The 18,256-nt window shown below is 49.6% G+C and overlaps 3 protein-coding genes across 6 annotated transcripts; all 3 read right to left on the bottom strand.

The window, feature by feature from the left end:
* Positions 1-8: 8 nt before the first annotated feature.
* Positions 9-2,794, bottom strand: Spag8 (sperm associated antigen 8). Its single transcript, XM_052716704.1, has 7 exons — positions 2,130-2,794; positions 1,307-2,042; positions 1,016-1,190; positions 806-851; positions 615-729; positions 429-491; positions 9-331 (listed from the first exon to the last, which is right to left on the bottom strand). Exons 1-7 carry the CDS (start codon positions 2,165-2,167, stop codon positions 137-139), a joined length of 1,368 nt encoding a protein of 455 aa, XP_052572664.1. The 5' UTR covers positions 2,168-2,794; the 3' UTR covers positions 9-136.
* A 118-nt stretch (positions 2,795-2,912) lies between these two features.
* Positions 2,913-5,180, bottom strand: Hint2 (histidine triad nucleotide binding protein 2). Its single transcript, XM_052716705.1, has 5 exons — positions 5,048-5,180; positions 3,589-3,729; positions 3,388-3,492; positions 3,211-3,283; positions 2,913-3,097 (listed from the first exon to the last, which is right to left on the bottom strand). The coding sequence occupies exons 1-5, from the start codon at positions 5,126-5,128 to the stop codon at positions 3,006-3,008; spliced, it is 492 nt and encodes a 163-aa protein (XP_052572665.1). The 5' UTR covers positions 5,129-5,180; the 3' UTR covers positions 2,913-3,005.
* A 1,287-nt stretch (positions 5,181-6,467) lies between these two features.
* Positions 6,468-18,244, bottom strand: Fam221b (family with sequence similarity 221 member B). 4 transcript variants are annotated; one of them, XM_052715500.1, is made up of 7 exons: positions 17,588-18,244; positions 14,601-15,273; positions 14,310-14,453; positions 9,414-9,524; positions 9,070-9,267; positions 8,820-8,939; positions 6,468-8,668 (listed from the first exon to the last, which is right to left on the bottom strand). In XM_052715500.1, exons 2-7 carry the CDS (start codon positions 15,271-15,273, stop codon positions 8,487-8,489), a joined length of 1,428 nt encoding a protein of 475 aa, XP_052571460.1. In that variant the 5' UTR covers positions 17,588-18,244; the 3' UTR covers positions 6,468-8,486. The 4 variants fall into 4 exon arrangements, with proteins under 4 accessions (XP_052571460.1, XP_052571461.1, XP_052571459.1 ...); XM_052715501.1 differs by lacking the exon at positions 14,310-14,453; XM_052715499.1 differs by having other exon boundaries at positions 6,470-8,668; positions 14,310-15,360.
* Between the last annotated feature and the right edge of the window lie 12 nt (positions 18,245-18,256).

Genomic DNA, 18,256 nt, shown 5'->3' with positions numbered 1-18,256 from the left:
GATAGCAGTTTCCGGAGGAGAGTGCTTTATGTGAAACCCCCTCATCAAGTACAGAGAATTAACTCCACCCACACCTACCTCTGTAGTACAGACGGAAATAAATTCCGAATTCCAGGTCCACTTTCCTCCTCAACCTTTAGGCTGGAGTTGTCCTTGGCCCTCCACAGCCCTGCCCCCCTCCCTGACAGGAAAGGGAAGACATCACCCCCATTTGGTGGGGGAAACTCTCAAGTTCGTAAGGCAAAGGCTGCCCTAGAGACAAGGGCACTGGTGTTGAGAAGCTGCAGTTCTTCCGGAATGGTGTGTCCAGTGTCCTGATGCTACTGACACCCTGGAGGAGTGTCAGGACAAGGACTGATGCCACCCTTTCCCAAGCCAGAGCAGAAGAGCCTGTCTCCCCCGCCCAACGCCTAGTCACCCCCACACACCGGCAGCAGTGGTGCTCTCTGTATCCAGAACGTTTCCGGCTGTTCTTGGCGGTAATCATGAGGCTGTGAGGGAAGAGGCACTGAATAACTCCTGGCCTTTGGCGCTCTCTCTCAGCTTCTGGGTTTGCTGCTTTCCCACTGCCGGGCAGAGCCCAGCTGTTCAAGTAAGGTGGGCTGGGTTCTCACCTTTGTAGGAGCGGGAGGTCCTGTTTGGACCAGCTTCGCTCTGTAGTCATGGTGTGTTACTGACTCAGCCTCAAAGAGCTTCCTTGGGGGTTCTTGTTCGGCCCGTACCTCTTCACTATGGAGCCCTGGGAGAGGTCAAGGCCAGTCCACGTTTTCCCCTCCTTCCCCCTCCCCCATTCCCAGGCTCTCACCAGATCTGGTGGTGCAGGAACATCTCCAGCATAGCTTCACGCTTCCCTGTGGGAGGGCAGAGGAGGAGTCTGGTCAGGAAGCAGCTTCAGGAACAGAGCTGAGAGGAAGGGGAATCTTGGGGTTTGCCCTTGGGGCCACCAAACAATCCACAATCCCACCAGAAGGTCCTGTCTCTTTTTGTCTGCCTACTGGTCTCTCATGCTTCACACCTCGAAGTGGCTGACAGACGTTTCTTGGGGGCTGGTACGAGTCTGTCTGGGTGGTGCTAGAAGGCATGGGTGACCGAGGTTGCACGCTGAGCAGTCCCTGGTGTCCGTGTCGGAAGAAGTAACTCTCAGAGCCATCTTGCGATCTCGGGATTTGATCCAAGTGGTTGGTGGCTCTCTGTGGACCCCACGTTAAGTGACTATGGGCTCCCTTCTCATACTGACCCTCATCACAAACTATTGGCTCCCCTAGGAAAGGCCTTCAGGAAAGGGGAGCAGGCCAAACCTTTATACCTCTTCATCCCAGTTGTAAAGGAGACACTGGCCACGCGGCCGTGTTTTACAGAGAAACTCAGATTTCCTCTCAACCTCTGGGGGTTTCCATGTCCCTCGGACTCCGGGTTCTGAGACTTGCAGAGGTTCCCAGCCTTGGTGACATGGCACACAGCAGTAGTACTGTTGCCATGTGCTAGAATAAGGGATCGGGTCTGGTGGCGGGTTTCTGAACCCTTGAGGAACACTGGAGTTGAACTTATGACCAGATCCAGAGTCAGCAGGACCAGGTCCAGAGGCAAGACCAGGCCCATGGGCAAGAGCAGGTCCAGTGGCAGGACCAGGTCCAGAGGTAGGACTTCTGGAGCCCTGGCCAGTATCAGAGCTCTGGCCAACACCAGAGCCCGAGCCCGAGCCAGGACAAGAGCTGTGACCAGAGCTATGGCCAAGATAAGAAGAGGCAGCAACAGGGCTTGAGCTGGGGTCTGTGGCACAGGGATTGCGAGGTATATAAGAAATATAGAGGGGCTGATAGCCAAAACTCCCATGGCCTATCTGATGGGATCTAGGGCAGGAAGCTTCCGGAAGACTGTCAGAAGAGGGCTCTGTGAGCACAGAATACGGCCCATGAGCCTCTTTACACAATACAGCTGGAACAGTTTTGGCCTCTAGGGCAGACCAAGGACTGGCCCCTGAAGAAGGAATAGGTTCTGAAGTGGTCTCTAGTCCTTCGGAGCTGGGGTGTACTTCTAAAGATCTGAAAGAAACAAATACATCAAGATGGTCAAAATCGCTGCGAAATTAGTCCGTTGACCTTCCTTGTTCTCAAATCCATGGCTCTTACCGCGACCGAGATTCCTCCGTAGACTCGGTCGTCTCCATTTTTCAAACTCCAGCTACCGGGTTGCCATAGAGACGGCCAACAACTCCAGGAGACTGCGCAGAGCTAGAGCTGGGCGGACCCGCAGTGGCGGGTAGGACAGAAGATAAACAAACGCTCTCCAGGGGGCGGAAGTCTTAGACAAGGTGCTCTCCAATAGCCTCAGCTCCATTCTGCCTCACCTGGGCTTTTAAGGTCTCACTAGCTGAACCCTTGCCTCCATGGCCAAGTTGATTCGTTGTGACTAAGGTGTCTTATGGGGATGCACGGAGACAAGTACAGATGGGCATCAATACGAACTCTTGTTTGCTTGGTTCATTCCCTAAGTTGGGAGAGCAACGGTTTTTTTTTTTTGTTTTTTTTTTTAACAGTTTAAGGATGAAAATATATGAAGTAGGGCCAGAGAATGCAGCTCAGTGGTAGGAGTCCTTGTTCAGTATGCCCAAGGTCCTGGGTTCCATCCTCAGCACACATAAATAGAGATAACAGCAAAATGGAAGGGAATATGGTACAATAGATAGTCATCCAAGCAAATTTCTACTGCAAATTTCTTTCTTTTTTCTAGAGGCTTGACCTAGACTGGACCATTAGAAACCAGCAGATCTACACTACGCACCCCTTTAACCACCAGACTGGGTCGTAGGATCTTTTATTCTGACCGTGGTCAAGAGGGCTTATAGCCCCGAATCAATTTCCTTTCACCTTTGTGGTGTAAGTCCGTTACATATTTAAGACAGGAATGCAAAATTGAGGGAGAATAAGTTTATTCATGCCACAGGATTTCTTTTCTCTCTCTTCACCCACGCATCCAAGTCTGTGGTCCTGGGTCAGCTGGCAGGTTTAGCCAGGTGGCCACTGCAGCTGTCGGCCTCCAAGTACGTGAATGTGCAGGTGATACACGGACTGTGCGCCCATCTTCCCATCATTGACCACTGAAATGAGCTTGAGGTTAGGGGTCGGGGTCACTGGAGAGGTCAAGGGCTAAAGAGCACATTGAGAAATGGGGATTCATAGGTGAGGAGACCAAAAGACAAAATTCACTCACCAAGTCGATACCCATCTTTCAGACCCTCAGCCTTTGCTGTCTTCTTGGCCACAAGGAGTAAGTGTCCTAGAAGCTACAGGGAGAGGAGAGGGACAGAGCTAGCTCCCTTCATAGGAGTCAAACCTCCAGCTTAATCCAGGCCCCTCCCAGACAGGCCCCCGGCCCTCTTCTCCCCACCTGCTGGTCTTCTTCTTCAGCCTGGCTAATTCGAGGAATGGGCTTCTTAGGAATGACCAGAAAATGCACAGGAGCCTGAGGGGCCACATCACGGAACACTAGACACTGGAAGCAGTGACAGGTGAGAGACACTGTTACTTCATCAGACCCAACGGCACCCATGAAATGCTCAAGAGGCTTGGGCCCCATGGGGATGTTCACCTGCTGATCCTCATACAGAATGTCAGCTGGGAGGCTGCGATCCAAAATCCGGGAGAAGATGGTTGGCGCGGCCCCTCCAGGAGCAGCTTTCTGAGCCCTGGCCACTTCACTTCCGTCAGTCATACCTGCATTGCCCCGGACCTGAAGTGGGGTCGGGTGAACCCAAGGGAGAGAGCTGGCTGTCATTTTCCCATGCACTTAGCTGGGGCTGGCAGAAGCTGGGCTCCAAGAGTGTCTCCAACTCCATTCTTCTAAGAACCTATCAGTGGTTCCACGCTAGGGCAAGTCCCTGAATTTCAGAGCCCGAGCAGCAAAGGGTGGGCCGGATGATGGTGGGCCCGGTTATAGAAAACGCAGTAATTACTATGTAGGATTTAGGAGTGCAATTGATTCCTGCAAATGTGATTAAAGAAATCTAGCATGGTACAGGTAAAGGGACCCAGAAATCTGTAACTCCAGCAGCTGGGATGGGGAGGCAGGAGGATCAATAACTCGTCATTCTTAGCCACATAGGGAACTCTAGGCTAGTGTGGGAGACATAAGACACTATCCCCAAAAGCCAACAAAACAACATTGAGGTCTCAGTTCTTATGCTACCATTGAATACATCAGATACATCCCTGAGAGCTTCAAAGAATGGTTTGAATCCTGTCCTGAAAGCTTGAAGCTTTTTACTGTGTTTCCATTTGTTTCTACTGTGCGTTTTCTGCTCTTTTAACCTTGCTACTTGATTTATGTTTTTAATACATTTGTCCTATCTGACATTGGCTGCTCTTTTGTTTGGGTGTCACATTTGATTTCTTATCGTGCAGCTTTCCTGTTGTTGCTATGCAGGCCAGGCTGCTGAAGCCCTGGTAATTCTGCTGCCTCAGTCTCCCAAAAGCCGGGATTATAGGCATGTGCCACCATGCTCGGCTTCTTACATTGGATTTTAATTCCAGTAACTTGAATCAGCGGAGTTATGTAAGAGTTCAGCTAAGTGAACTCGGCTCTACCGGAGGGGACAGGGAGGAGGTAGGACTACCCCAGTTTCCCACCGGTCCAGAGAAGGCCAGAGTCAGTGCTTTACACTGAAGCGAAACTGTGGGATACATTAATTCACTGTTGGAAAATGTGGAAGACGAAAGAGCAATGCTGGCGCGCATTTCGCGGCTAGAGCTCTGAGAACAGCCAGCTAGCTCCCAGAGGGAGAGCTCACTTCCTGGAGGGGGCACGGCAGAGGCAGGCTGGAGCACGCTCCCGGCCAGCACCACCAGCTCGGTCCCAACCGGGACACCACCAGCTCGGTCCCAACCGGGATGCCCCGGCTGTTCCGGGAAGCGGTCGCCGCTAGATCGCTTCTCTCGCGGAAACTGACCCTCGGGAGAGGCAGTGGCTCCGCAAGGATGCGCGACGCGCGTGCCGGTCCCGGAACGCGCCAGTGCCTGCAAGCCCCCTCGTCCCTCTGGCTGCTTCTCACCTGCGCCCCCCGGGGCCCCACGGCCGCCAGGGTTCTGCGCGCGGTGCGCAAACCCACGGCCAGCAGCACGGCGGCAGCCATCTTCCCGGAGCCGGCCGCCTTGCAGGCGCAGCCCCATTGGCCGCGTCCGGCTGGGGGCGGGTCCCGCCGCGCAGCCCATTGGCTGCCTCTGCCAAAGCAGGGCCAGTTTTTGTCTAGTAGCGTGAAAATTCTTTTTCCATTGGATCCCTACTTAGTTTTGCTCTGAGATACATTCCCACTCCATTGGAAGAACTAAATCCCGGGGTGGGATTTTTTTCCTAATGGGCTCAGGTTCACCACCTTGACCGAGCTCTGGTGGAGGTTCCTGAGTGGGTGGGACTTGCTCGTTCTCGGCCTGTCCCTTTTAGCTCTGGCACTGGTGGGGGGAAGAGGGCGGGGCCTCGCCACGTGCTGCACAAAAGGCTAAATGTAGCGCAGACTCTGCTCCGCATTGGCCAGGAGGGCGGGGCTCTGAGGACATTCGGCGCTTATTGGCTCCAGAAACCACATGGGCGGGGCTAAAAGTGAACTGGAACCAGGGCTTTTTAATCTATAGGATAGGTACCTATTTTTATTATTATTATTTATTATTATTATTATTTTATTATTATTATTAAGATATTTTTCTATTTATTTTACATACCAACCACAGATTCCCCCTCTCCTCCCTCCAACCTAACTATTTCTTATCAATTTCAGCTCTTTGACCACTTTAAAGATTTAAAACATATTGTATGAAAGTTATTTTTTAAAGTTTCAGTCAATTTGTTTTATGTTCTTGCTCCCACTTACATCAATATTATGCAATCAGTTTTCAGGGCATTTTTTCCCTTAATCGGGTGAGGACAGGAGCATCCTGTGTATACTATACTATGTATTACAGTTTTACTTTCCTTTTCACTTCATAAGTAGTGTGTAGTGCCATTAGCTCTGTGAGGCAGTGAGGCAGGTTTGCTTTGCATACATACAATTTTTTTTATTGTATATGTGTTTCTGCCTGTGGATTATGTGCATGTGAGTGCAAGTGTGCACGAGTGCTAAGAAGGCATAGGATGACCTGGAGCTGGAGTGATAGGCTGTTGGGAACCACCTGATGTGGGTGCTGGTAGCTGAGTCCCAGTGCTCTCCAAGAGCAGTATGTGCCCTTAACTGCTTAGCCATCTCTTCAGCACCTAAAGATTTATGTTCATGTGTGGGTATGTGCAAGCCTGCATGGGTGCAAGAGGGTGTCAGAGATTCCTTAGAGCTGGAGTTACATACAGGTGTTTGTGAGCCACCAGATGGGAACCAAATTTCAGTACTCTATAACAGCAGCAAACACTCTTAAGCACTAAATCATCTCTTCATTTCTTTATAGTGTGAAATAAGAAACAGGGTATTCCACTTGAGAGGCAGAGGCAGAAGAATCACTCATGAGTTCCAGGCCAGCCTGGTCTACATAGCAAGGCTCAGTCTCAAAATACATCAGTATCCCCCCAATACTCATCACCTGGTGAGTTATAGCCTGGCACAACAGTGTAAGTTCCCCTTACATCTTTAGAGCCTGGTTTGGTTTTGCACGAGGCCTGGTATATAAATGCCCAAGAACTGCTGAACGTTTGGTGTTTCACTGTCCCACTTTCTTATATATTGTAATAAGTGGCATGTTTATTATTCTCTTATATTTTTCAAATTAGTATAGTTTACATACTGTGCAATGACTACATACTGTGTCCCCAGTGAACCTGATCACAGTAACTCTTCTATTAATTGAACTGTTTTTATATGATTATCACAGCACATACAATCAATGTTGAGGAACTCCTGGAATTAGCACACTCTCTTTCACACAGACATATTGTTAGAAAGCCCTTTCAGTTCTTCCCAGGGTGGATATGTGATCATACGATTTTGCCCTGGGGTCCCTTTGCGAAGGCAGATGGCCTTTCCAAATATCAGGAAATGTGGGGTCACCTTGCCCCTGAGCCCCAGATGTGAGACGCTCCAGAGAAGGGCAAGAGATCAGCGGAGCTGGGATGAGAAGAGGGTAGAAATCTAGGAAGCACTAAGCTTTGAAGCTGGACATTTCTTTGGGTTTTCATAGAGTGCAGGCAACACAGGTTATTCCTATCTTAGAGCTCTAGCAACTGAGGCCCCCAGAGGGAACCCAGCATCACAAGCCCGCCAGTGTCAGGCCGTCCCATGGCCATAAAATCACCGAGGGAGTTTGGTCACCCCCTGGCATTCACAGTTTCACTCTGACTACAGCCGCTTTCTTCCAAACACTTGCCTCACCTGCAGCTACTCCCTGAACGCTGCATGCTTTGCAGACCCCAACCACTGCCTCCTGAGTTGCAGTCCATGCCAGCACAGCTGCTCCCGAGCCCCACTAGAGATTTCTTATTCCTCTGATAGCACTCGTTCCCTGGCATCACTTCTTCCGGTTGTTTCTTTTGCCTTCTTTTCCTCACTATCCTGACACCATCCCATTAGTCTAAATAGTTTTGCCTCGCTTCGCTTCTCTAAGCGGATTCTCACTTTCAACCACACTAAGTCCTAAACTTTGCTCTCGCATGATTTTCTCTGATTCCCCACAAGCCTTCCCCAACACTCACCTGTCTCTTCCAGTCTCTTACTCCCCACTAATCCCTTTCTTGCTTCACAGAGGATATAGATGTCACCAGAGGGGAACTTCTGGGAGGTCTACTCCCTGCAGCTCACACTCCCTTCTTTGAAATGTCTTACGAAATGAAGTTTCTCTTCATCAGAGCAAATACCTTCACCTCGGCCTTGACCTCATTCCCTCCTTCCTCCATGTCTGGGATCTTGTCCCATCAAGTATCTCTCCTCCCTTCTGCATCCTTCAGGATCTTTTTGTATATGGGCCTCTTCCTCCTTGCCTTCTTAAAAAGTTGCTTCCTTGATCTACAGCCTGGGTACTGTCTGATTTCTTTCTCCCACTTCTTACCCAAGCTCCTTGAAGAGACTCCTTCAAATTCATGGCTATTTGGTGTTTACCTCCACCATGCCCATGTGCAACCACGCCGTCCAAAGCCTCCAATGACTTACTAATGGCAGTGTTATGGAACATAGCCTTATGGAACCCCAGCTACATCTGAAATCCCTGCCTATTCTATTCTTGAAAACTCTCCTTCCTTGGCTCTCTAGAAGCTACTCTCCTAGTGTCAGGGCCGGCAGCTTGGATGTGGCCATGACAGAGGAAGATGGTTGGAGCCAGCCTTCCCTCTGCTTGGTGCTGTCTCTTGCCTATAGTTAGAGCTGACTCTAAATTGAGTCTGGACGCTACCTGTCCCATAGAGAGCCAGGCCCGATTCTATTGGCTTCCACTTTATTGTTGATCTTGGCCAGGCTCAAAAAGGCCTGCGCCAGTTGTTGACAGTGTTTGTCCCTGGAGGAGGGAAGAGCAGAGGTGAAAGGGTCAGGGATGGGGGTTAGATTTAGGGCCAGGCTGGAGGTGACTTGGACCAGGGGGTGCAAGGGATCTAGGGTGAGAGCTGGGGTGGCCAGAGACACCCTGCATCTGGAGGGCCTCAAGGTCAGAGTTGGTGAGGATGGCATCTCGGAGGGCAGGCATCTCTGCAAAAGGCACATAGTCTGCTCCTGGGGGTGGGAAGCAGTACAGGCGTGGGCTGTGGGGCGGGCTGAGGGCGGGGGACCTGGAGAGGATGGGGCGAAGGGTGGGAGTGCCTTTCTGCCTGGCCTTCTGATTACAGACGCCAGCACGGCCCCCCGTCCCGTGTTCTCCTCTCACCATAAGGTCTCCCTCCTCTTCGCCTGGTCTCTTCATTCTCAAAGAAAGTCTCGTGTTCCTCCCAGCGCCGGTCACAGGCCGCACAGAGGAAATTCGACTCAAAACAGCTGCAGCAACAGCCTAGGGCAAAAGCGCACCCAGGAGACTATAAGGAACTAACGGCACCCCCGGTGAGCTGACACGCTCTCACCTGGTCTTCATCCTATATTCACTTCTCCCCACCCAAACACGCCTTTGCACGAGAAGTTACCACGGTGCCTGCAGGGGTGAGCTCCGGTGGCTGCGTGTTCTTCGTGAGTATGTTTACAGCGACATTGGGCTCTCCAGGCTTTGGGATCGAAGGTGGCCCGTCTCTTAAGCCAGAACTCACCTACCTCCTCTGGGCGTGACGGGATGAAACAAAACATGAGGCACCTACATTGACTCACACTGCAGGGCACCGACAGATCTGGGAGGGTGGGGATGGTGGAGGGTTAGACCAGCCCCTGGAAGGACCTGGCCTCCCATCCGTGTTCATCTCTGTCTCCCCCTCCAAGACAGGAAAGAGTACAGTAGCCCCTTCGTACCTGACAAGTATGGCAACTTCTTTCCTACCTGAGATGATCTGGTGTTCTTTCAACAAATGTCCACAAAAGCATTTGGACTCATCTCCAATCCGGAAACAGTCCCATAAGTAATGGGGGCAGCGCCAGCCAATATAGAGACCTACATATGGAGGGATTAATGGGGAAAGTGAAAAGGAAAAATAAAACCTCTAAGCCCCCTACAAGTGTTCTGAGGGATCCCCTGGAGTGGGGGTGGAGAACTCACCACCATAGCCTGCTGTACCTGTCTCTACTAGGGAGCCCTCACTTCTGGCCCTGAGACTTTTTTCATTCAAGTTTTGTTATCCCAAAGTGTCGTCAGTTCCCTTCCTATCCCAGGATTCACCCCATGTCTGTCAGCCTAACTGAGACAACCGAAGGTGGTCTCCAGTTTCAGAGCAGGGAGACTCTAGAGGACACTGAGGATGAGCACGAGGCTCTGGGGACTGTCGCAGTGTCTTACCTCCTCCCAGCTCCATGCTAGAGTCCAACCTTTCTCAAGTGTTTATGGCAAGCAAAAGAGAAGCTAAGTGACCAGGTGGACAGTAGGTGATGGGAATTGGCTCCCGTTGGGAATTACTAGTGAAGGACCCTGGAGGAAAGGTGGAAGTTGGGCCGACTTGGTGCCAGGAGCTGGGAGGATGCTTGCCCCCTTACTCTCCAGGTTGACACCTCTGCCAACCCTTCTGTGTCCTACTGTTGGGTAACTAACACCCTCTGTGATCCTGACAAGGGTGGCTGATGGCTGACGGCTCCCCAGAGATCAGGAGAGAGGGCCAGGCCAGAAGTCATAGCTGGAAGAGCAAAGGAATCTATGTGTCAAGGAATGGAAAGGGAATATGGAAAGGAAGGTGAGGCTAGTGTTAAACGCAGGCACTAGCAGCTGGCTACAAGATCCTGGCTTTAGCGGTGGGGTCGGAAAGGATCCAGTTTCATGGCCGGTCCCATCACAAGTCAAGGGCAGGGCTAGGCAGAAGTGACAGGCGAACTGGACAGCACTGTAGTAATATTTTGTGTATGGTCTAACAGATAAAGCTTGCCTGAAGATCAGAGGGCAAAGCCAGTCACTAGGTAGCCAAAGAGGCCAGGCAGTGGTGGCATACACCTTTAATTGCAGCATTAGGGAGGTAGAGGCAGATGGATATCTGTGAGTTCAAGGGGACTGCAGCTGTAGGACTCTTATGCCTGTTAGAGGTCTCAACAGAAATGTCACCCCATTCTAAAAGTTGTCCCTGGCCTCCCACAAGAGAGGGGTCTATAATCTCATCCATATCGCTAATCCTGCCATAAAAGAGATGCCAGAGAAGATAGACTGCCTGACTGAAACCAAACATGTTCCTTTAGTGGCATAATCCACAACTGTGTGTCTCAGGCCAGGTGTCCTTATCTTACCCATAGTTCCTAAGGTTCTAAAACTTGACAGGTGTGCCTTTTGGCTTGGATGCCTCCAGTGCCAGGACCCTGCTGTACCCGGAATGTTTGGTTGAGAGCACAGGGAGAAGCACAGTCACAATGGGTGTGTGGGAGCCAGGGCTCCACTAGAGGAATTCTGAACTCTCCAAAAGCGGAACACAGTGGCTGAGCAGGTGATGTGCAGATATGAACCCGAGTCTGCCTGGAGATCAAAGCTTGGCCAGTCTGAGCATGGACTTGGGAATCAGTGTGTAGCATTCAGATGAAGGGTTTGAATAGAGCCTGGAAAGAATACCTCAGATTCTATTATTCTATTCTATTCTATTCTATTCTATTCTATTCTATTCTATTCTATTCTATTCTATTCTATTCTAGCCTAGCCAGCCTAGCATAGCCTATTCTGTACCCTTAAAGTTGTGAAACTGGCATCTGGCTCTGGATTCCACTTTCTGATTCCAAACTCTCTTCCAGTTAGAAGTGGACTAGGCAGGCAGGGAAGACATTATCTTGGGTGCCATTCTGACTCGGTACAGCTGCACAGCCATGCTTGCATATCAACTCTTGATTTCTAGAAGGTTTCCATACTGCATACAGCTGTCTTTACATGAAGGATGCCTCTCCATCTCAGACCTCTCCTGGGCTTCAGAGTCACAGGGCCATCTTTCGATTACATTCTCACCAGCATGTTCCATTAAACACTCACAGAGTTTTCACCTCAAAACCTCTCAACCTCTGTCCTCGGTTTACCAGGTTTGTATGTCCCCACACCCTGCTCTCACTTCATTCAGACAAGCCAAGAACCTAGGTGTCACTCCAGGTATTGAACACTTCTTAACTTATCCTACACACCCGGTGATCCAATAGTCAGTTTTGCCTTGTCAGTGTTTCCTGAACCTCTCCATCTGTCTCTCCATCACCCAGCAACTTCTTCCTTGATTATTACCAGTGTTTCAGTGGCGTCTTCCTGTGTCCAATCTTGCCTTCTCCCTCTACTCTACTGCCAGAGTGATCATGTAAAAGCACAAATCTGTTGGTTGCTGTCCTATTTTAAATCATCTTGGTGATTCTCAGGTGCCCTTGGGATAGAACTATGACTCCACATTGGCACAAAAATACCTGCGCACATTCTTGCACAAGAAAAATACTACTTACATTCTCGCACAAGAAAAAACACTACAGTTTCCTAAGATTCCTTGTCTTGTCATATCTCTTTTATTTTACTTAGAATTTTATTTTGATGGGCTCTTTTTGTTATGCAGTCCAGGCTGGCCTGGAACTCACCATGCAGACTGTGATAGCCTCAAACTTGTGATCCTCCCACCTCAGCCTTCCAAGTGCTGGGCTCATGGGCGTGCAGCTCCACACCCAGCTTGACTATCTCTTCGCACCCTCTTACAGATAAGTAGCTTCAGCAATCTTCCCTTCCAATGCTTACTATTAGTCTAGTGCCCCCAAGTGGGTGCCTCTTTCCTCTGTCTCTGCACGACTCTGGGCATAGCAATTTGTTGCCTAAATTATAATGGCCATTTTACTTAATGGCATTGCTTATCAGAGAGCATGTTGTCTGAGGGATCTTTGTTATTTATTTTTTGAGGCCGGTCTCCCTGTGCAACTGAAGGACAAGCTTTATCCTTGAGACCTTCCTTGCCCCACTGCTTACACAACTAAAAAAATGCTTGGCATATAGTTGGTGCATAATAACTGTTTGTTAAAAGAATTTTAGGAAAATGTCACATTTCAAATTTCTCTGCACATCACATATATTCTTAGGGAGTCTTGACTCAAGATCTTCAACATCGGAAGGGACAGACCCCAAATATTTTTGTGTAGGATTGAGTACACAAACCACTTGTTTAAGCAGGAAAATGCAGACATTTAAAACAAGAAGAAATACAGAAGTCTTGAAGAGTAAGGAGTGGGCAGGAGGATCTAAAAGAGTAAAGAGGAGACTGGACAGAACCTGCATTTGCAAGAAAAAAACAACAGTAATAGATGTTAACATTTATTACTAAATGTTAACTAGATGTTACTAGATGTTAACTAGAGCCGGGTGGTGGTGGTGCACGCCTTTAGTCCCAGCACTTGGGAGGCAGAGGCAGGTGAATCTTTGTGAGTTCAAGGCCAGCCTGGTCTACAAAGCATGTTCCAGGTCAGCCAGGAATGTTACACAGAGAAACCCTGTCTTGAAAAATCCAAAACCAAAACCCAAACCATAACTAAACAGAGATTTCACTATCAGTGGAAACTTAGAAACAAATAAGACTTAAAAAAAATAGAGATGAAGGGGAGAGGTTCCCTACATGGAGGTGGAGTAAGTAAATTACACAAAGGAGAAGAATATAGGATTTTCTATTGGCTTTATATCTTAGTCCTATTGATGTAGTTCCATCATAAGCAGAACAGAAGTACAAAAGGCTTGAGCAAATGTAATACTTTCTGTTTAATTCAATAGACAGTTCAGAATCATAGAGGATCAGAGTGGCCTTCCTACTGAGATTAATAATGCTTACAGATGGTGAAACCCAATAACACAGGTAGACATGCTTATGTGCAGTGTGCCATGTGTTTACACAGCTCATCTGCACACCCATTACAGAGGTGCAGCTTCCACTCACAGGAAGTATGATTCCAGGAGTATAGCTCAGTGGGTAGTGTGCTTGTCTAGCTTACACAAAACCCCAGCACCATGTAAAACCAGCTGTGGTGGCACACACATGTAACTCTAGTACTCAGGAAGTAGAAGCAGGAGGTTCAGAAGTTCAAGGTTATTCTTTTTTTTTTTTTTTTTTTCGAGACAGGGTTTCTCTGTGTAGCTTTGCGCCTTTCCTGGAACTTGCTTTGGAGACCAGGCTGGCCTCGAACTCACAGAGGTCCGCCTGGCTCTGCCTCCCGAGTGCTGGGATTAAAGGCGTGCGCCACCACCGCCCGGCCTCAAGGTTATTCTTAAAGGCCATCATAAACTATATCGGAAGTTTGAGGCTAGGCTCATGGCCTAGGCTACATGAGACCTTGTCTCAAAAGAGGGATACTAATTATGAGCTGTGACTTGAACTCAACAGGGTTTTAGGATTATCTTTCTTCTTTGGCGGGGACCCTCAAGGGTTTGGGATACTCAGATGGTCATTTAGAAGTGACAGTCTTTAATGGAGTCGAGGGACCAAAATCTTTTGCCATATCCATATAGAACAAGGCTGCTAGAGACTGCCCAAGATTCTAGGATTGTTCTGGTATAGACTGTTCGGGTGCTAGATCTGGGGCTGGCCCTCAATTCTTCTGTTGATAACAATGTCAGTTACTTTAATACATCTATCTATTGCTGCTTGGACTTCATATGAAATCTCCACTTTTTTCAGGCCAGCCCACCTGCTCCCCTTCCAGATTCCAGACAGGAGACATGGCCATTTCCACATTAAAGGGGCAGGTTCCCAAATCTGTTGGATCGGAAGCTGTCCATGGGCCTGTTAGAGGGCTCTGGAAGGCCACCAGGGCTCACCTGTCTGGATGGCCTTCAGGGCTGAATCCTTTTCCCATTGGAAAAGATTTTTCACCCGAGCACCAAATTGTTCTCTGTTCACTGGCTTAGCCACATTCATCAGCTCTGCCCGCTTAGCAGGGATCGCTGGGCGGCTTGTATAACCTGGGAAGACAGGGGCTGAGTAACCAGGGGCCAGAGAAAGGACCTTAAGACTAAGAGGAGCCATAGGTAAGAGTAACCCAGCCCACCCCCCATAAGTCACAGACAGTGCTAGAGTCACAGGGACAGGGGGGAGGCAGGAACAATTACCACCAATTCTTTTCTCCTTCTTGCTCGCATGAGGCTCAGGCTTGGCTGCATGAGCAGTGTCATCACTAGTACCCACTATCAGCTCATCTTTCTCTGTTTCCTCCCACTTTGCAGATGTGTCCACGTTGTCCTGGGTGGAAGGTCCTGCAAAGGAGTACTTTGGAGAGTGCTCAGATTCAGGGACCTGGGTCCGAGGACCTGCATCAGAATAAAGCCTACGGGAAGACGCTGGGACATCCTTCTTTTGTGAGAGCTGAAGAGCGTTGTTTCGGACCTTAGAGATATGAATCTCATCTGTAGCGTCCTCCAACGGGATCTCGGTGATGGCTTTTTCTAGAGAGGTCACAGACTGGGGAGAATTTAAAAGGCTTTCAGAGGAACCCTGGGGCGATTCGGAAGGAAGCCTGGTGCTGTGGGACTTTAAAGTACTTCCAGAGACAGAAGGCTCCTGGAGGTCCTCAGAGGCCTCAGTCTCGGGGTTCGGTGAAATAGATGTCAGAAAAAGGACGTCGGCGGCAGGAGGCTGTGAAGATGTCTGTGAGCTGGAAAGCTCCAAGGGACTGTTAAGGCTAGTGGGCTCCCGTAAATCTTCAGCAGAGGGGTTCTTTAAAGAAGAGCGTTCCTTTGCATCCGTGGTGTCCTGAGGATCTTCTGTGGTCTCATTTGCTTCCATCTAGTGGCAGAATAAGGTACAGGCTTCATTAGGTTGAAGTTGGAGGGTCTGCAAGTCAGGGCAGAGCCCCAGGGTTCACAGACGTCACTGGATGAGGACAAAATTATTAGTGCACCTAAGACATCAGAGGGAAGAAAGAATAATTCTGGGTTTCAGGGTGCTGTGCCAGGAGGCTCACCCATGTGCCTCCCACAGCACACTACTGTAGGTTGGTAGGGAGCTGGAATTTAAAGATGGAAAGACAGAGCCGGGCGGTGGTGGCGCACGCCTTTAATCCCAGCACTTGGGAGGCAGAGCCAGGTGGATCTCCGTGAATTCAAGGCCAGTCTGGTCTACAGAGCAAGATCCAGGACATGCACCAAAACAACACAGAAAAACCCTGTCTCAAACAAAAAACAAAACCAAAAAACAAACAAAAGAAAAGAAGGAGGAGGAGAAGGAGGAGGAGGAGGAGGAGGAGGAAAGACAGATCAGTCAGAATCCCATCAGTAGCTGAGAGCAGAGGATCATGCCCCAGGAGGAGCCCCAACAAGCTACTTGGCCAATTCAAGGGTAGAGTCTGGAGCATGTCTTAGGACCCTGGAATTATAGCCATGGAGCGCCAGAGTCTGAAGATGAAGCCCGAGTTGGGGTTGGCCTCCAAGAGTGCAGGAGAATGTCGCAGCATGCATAGCAGGACTCTGTCTGTCCTCTGCTTTTGTCCAGGGACCACACACCTCCTTCCTTGGGCTCATTCATGTTCAAGGCTTCAACTACTTCCAGCTACATGCTCTCTCTCTCTCTCTCTCTCTCTCTCTCTCTCTCTCTCTCTCTCTCTCTCTCTCTCTCTCTCTCTCTTCTCTCTCTCCTTTCTCTTTTTTTCCCTCTCAAGACAAAGTCTTACTATATAGGCCAGGCTAGTTTTCTATGTAGCCCAGGTTGGTCTGAACTCCTCACAGGTCTCCTGCCTCAGACTCTTGAGGATGCTATTATAAAGGTGCCTCTCCATGCCTGGCTACCTTTGACTTCTAACTCCACATCTCTAACTCAGATTTCTTCATGCCCTGTGCTTCAGATGCTTCATGCAAGGTATTTCCGCCCAGATGTTCCACAGGCTTCAGAACTGACTCTGGAAATACACAAAACGCCCCAGTCTTCTTCCCTAGCACCCATCTGCAACTAGAACTACTTTCAATCTTCCAAATGCTCCCCAAGAGTATCCTTCCTCTCTATTCCCTCCAGTTTGTCCATGCTCTCATGATCTTCTTCCTATTGTATAATAACATTGCCTCTCCACTACCATCCCCGGTGTATTTTCCACTCAAGTCTTTCGTTTATGAAACTTACATTTTACAAACAACCAAAACCCACACTTTACTCAGGCACTGTGCTCAGCATTGAAACCAGGTGAGCTTGGGACAGAGACAACGTAACACACAGTGACAATATGAATGGCCTATCTCCAGGATGCTGTGAAAAGGGAGGATGCCTAATTTACCCTAGAAAGATCCAAGAGGGAAGCTCTCTTTCCCCTTTCAGCAAGATCTTTTGAACACACAAAACATTCTGACTGAGCCTAAAGGATTGCATTCAAGTTTCTTGGTCCTGACATTCAAGGTCTGTTACCATCACGCCTGACCTCCTTTGGGTGCTGAGGACTGAATGATGACCTTTGTATGTTAGCAGGTGCTCTATCACTGAGCTACACCCTCAACCCTTGGTTTTTTCAGACAGGGTCTCACTATATAGCCCTGGATGGCCTAGAATTTCCTGTGTAGACCAAGTTGGCTTTGAACTGGCAGCAATTCTCCTGCCTCTGCTTCCCAAGTACTGGGATTACAGGCCAGTGCCACCACTTGACCTCCCAAAACAGACTCTGTCATCATCGGTAAGTCCGCCGTCATCGGCAAGTGTTACCTGAGGGTTCTTGTGTCTCGCTGCTTCCTAGATTTCCCATGGGTCAGACAGTAACTAGCTTAAGATGTTACACCTTCAGCTCATTAGTGAGATGGCTCAGCAGAGGACCTGGGTTCAATTCCCAGCACCCATATGGCAGCTCACAACTGTCTGTAATTCCAGTCCCATGGGATCTGACCCTCTCTCCTGTCCTCCACAGGCACTGTACACAGTAGTGTACAGACATACATGCAAGCCAACACACCCACATACATAAAACAAAACTAAAGGTAAAAAACAAAGTAATTAAGCTCACTGCAGTCTTTCTAAAGGGAAGAGGCAGAGGTGGGATAATGCTGAAAAGTAGAGAATGAGTGGGTATTAGGAGGAAAATATGGAGTAAAGGGTTGGCGTGGAGGGCGGTGGAGAAACTACATACCTCTGGGCTTAGGCTTGGTAGTTACAAGTCCTTAGGTCAGGATCTTTACCTGGGTTGGAGGGGGAAGTATTGATCCTGACCGAGGGAATGAATGGCTTTGCTTTAGATGAGCCAGGTTGTAGTTGCTAAGTGAGAGGTCTCGTTGTGTGTTGGGGAGACTTGGGCATCTGCAGACCTTCGCAAAGGGACCCTGGCCCGATTTGAGGAAGAGTAGTAAAGGGAAGGGACAAGAGAGGTCCAGGGCCGATGAAGGATGTACTTGACTGAAGCCTCTGGAACCCAGGCCGGGAGGGGAGCGGGCATCGAGCTCCGGGGCAACCCGAACGCCCAGGAGTCTCCATGGCAACAGTAGTCTGGTCATCTGCGTGGGTGAGGTTTCCTGAGGGGGCAGCTTTGGATCTGGTTGGGACCCGGAGCTGTGCGAGTCTCTGTGTAGGCTGTGCAAACACAGGCGTGGGAGGAACCTGGTCTGAGAGGAGCCTGGTTTTGTGAGTTTCTGGAAGGTTCCTGTACCATTCCGGCGCTCCTCGGAAGCTGCGAGGACTTGAGAGGTCACCCGGGCTCAGGGGTTAGGGTGAGACCCGGGCTCTCAGGTAGGTAGCCCAGCAGGCTGAAGTTAGAGGCCAATAGAATTGGGTAGGGGAGGGCTTTGCTGAGAGCGACCAATGG

Source organism: Peromyscus californicus, unplaced genomic scaffold, assembly GCF_007827085.1.
Source record: "Peromyscus californicus insignis strain IS unplaced genomic scaffold, ASM782708v3 Scaffold_5__1_contigs__length_169319896, whole genome shotgun sequence".
NCBI lineage: Eukaryota > Metazoa > Chordata > Mammalia > Rodentia > Cricetidae > Peromyscus > Peromyscus californicus.
This window is presented reverse-complemented; position numbering and strand designations above follow the sequence as displayed.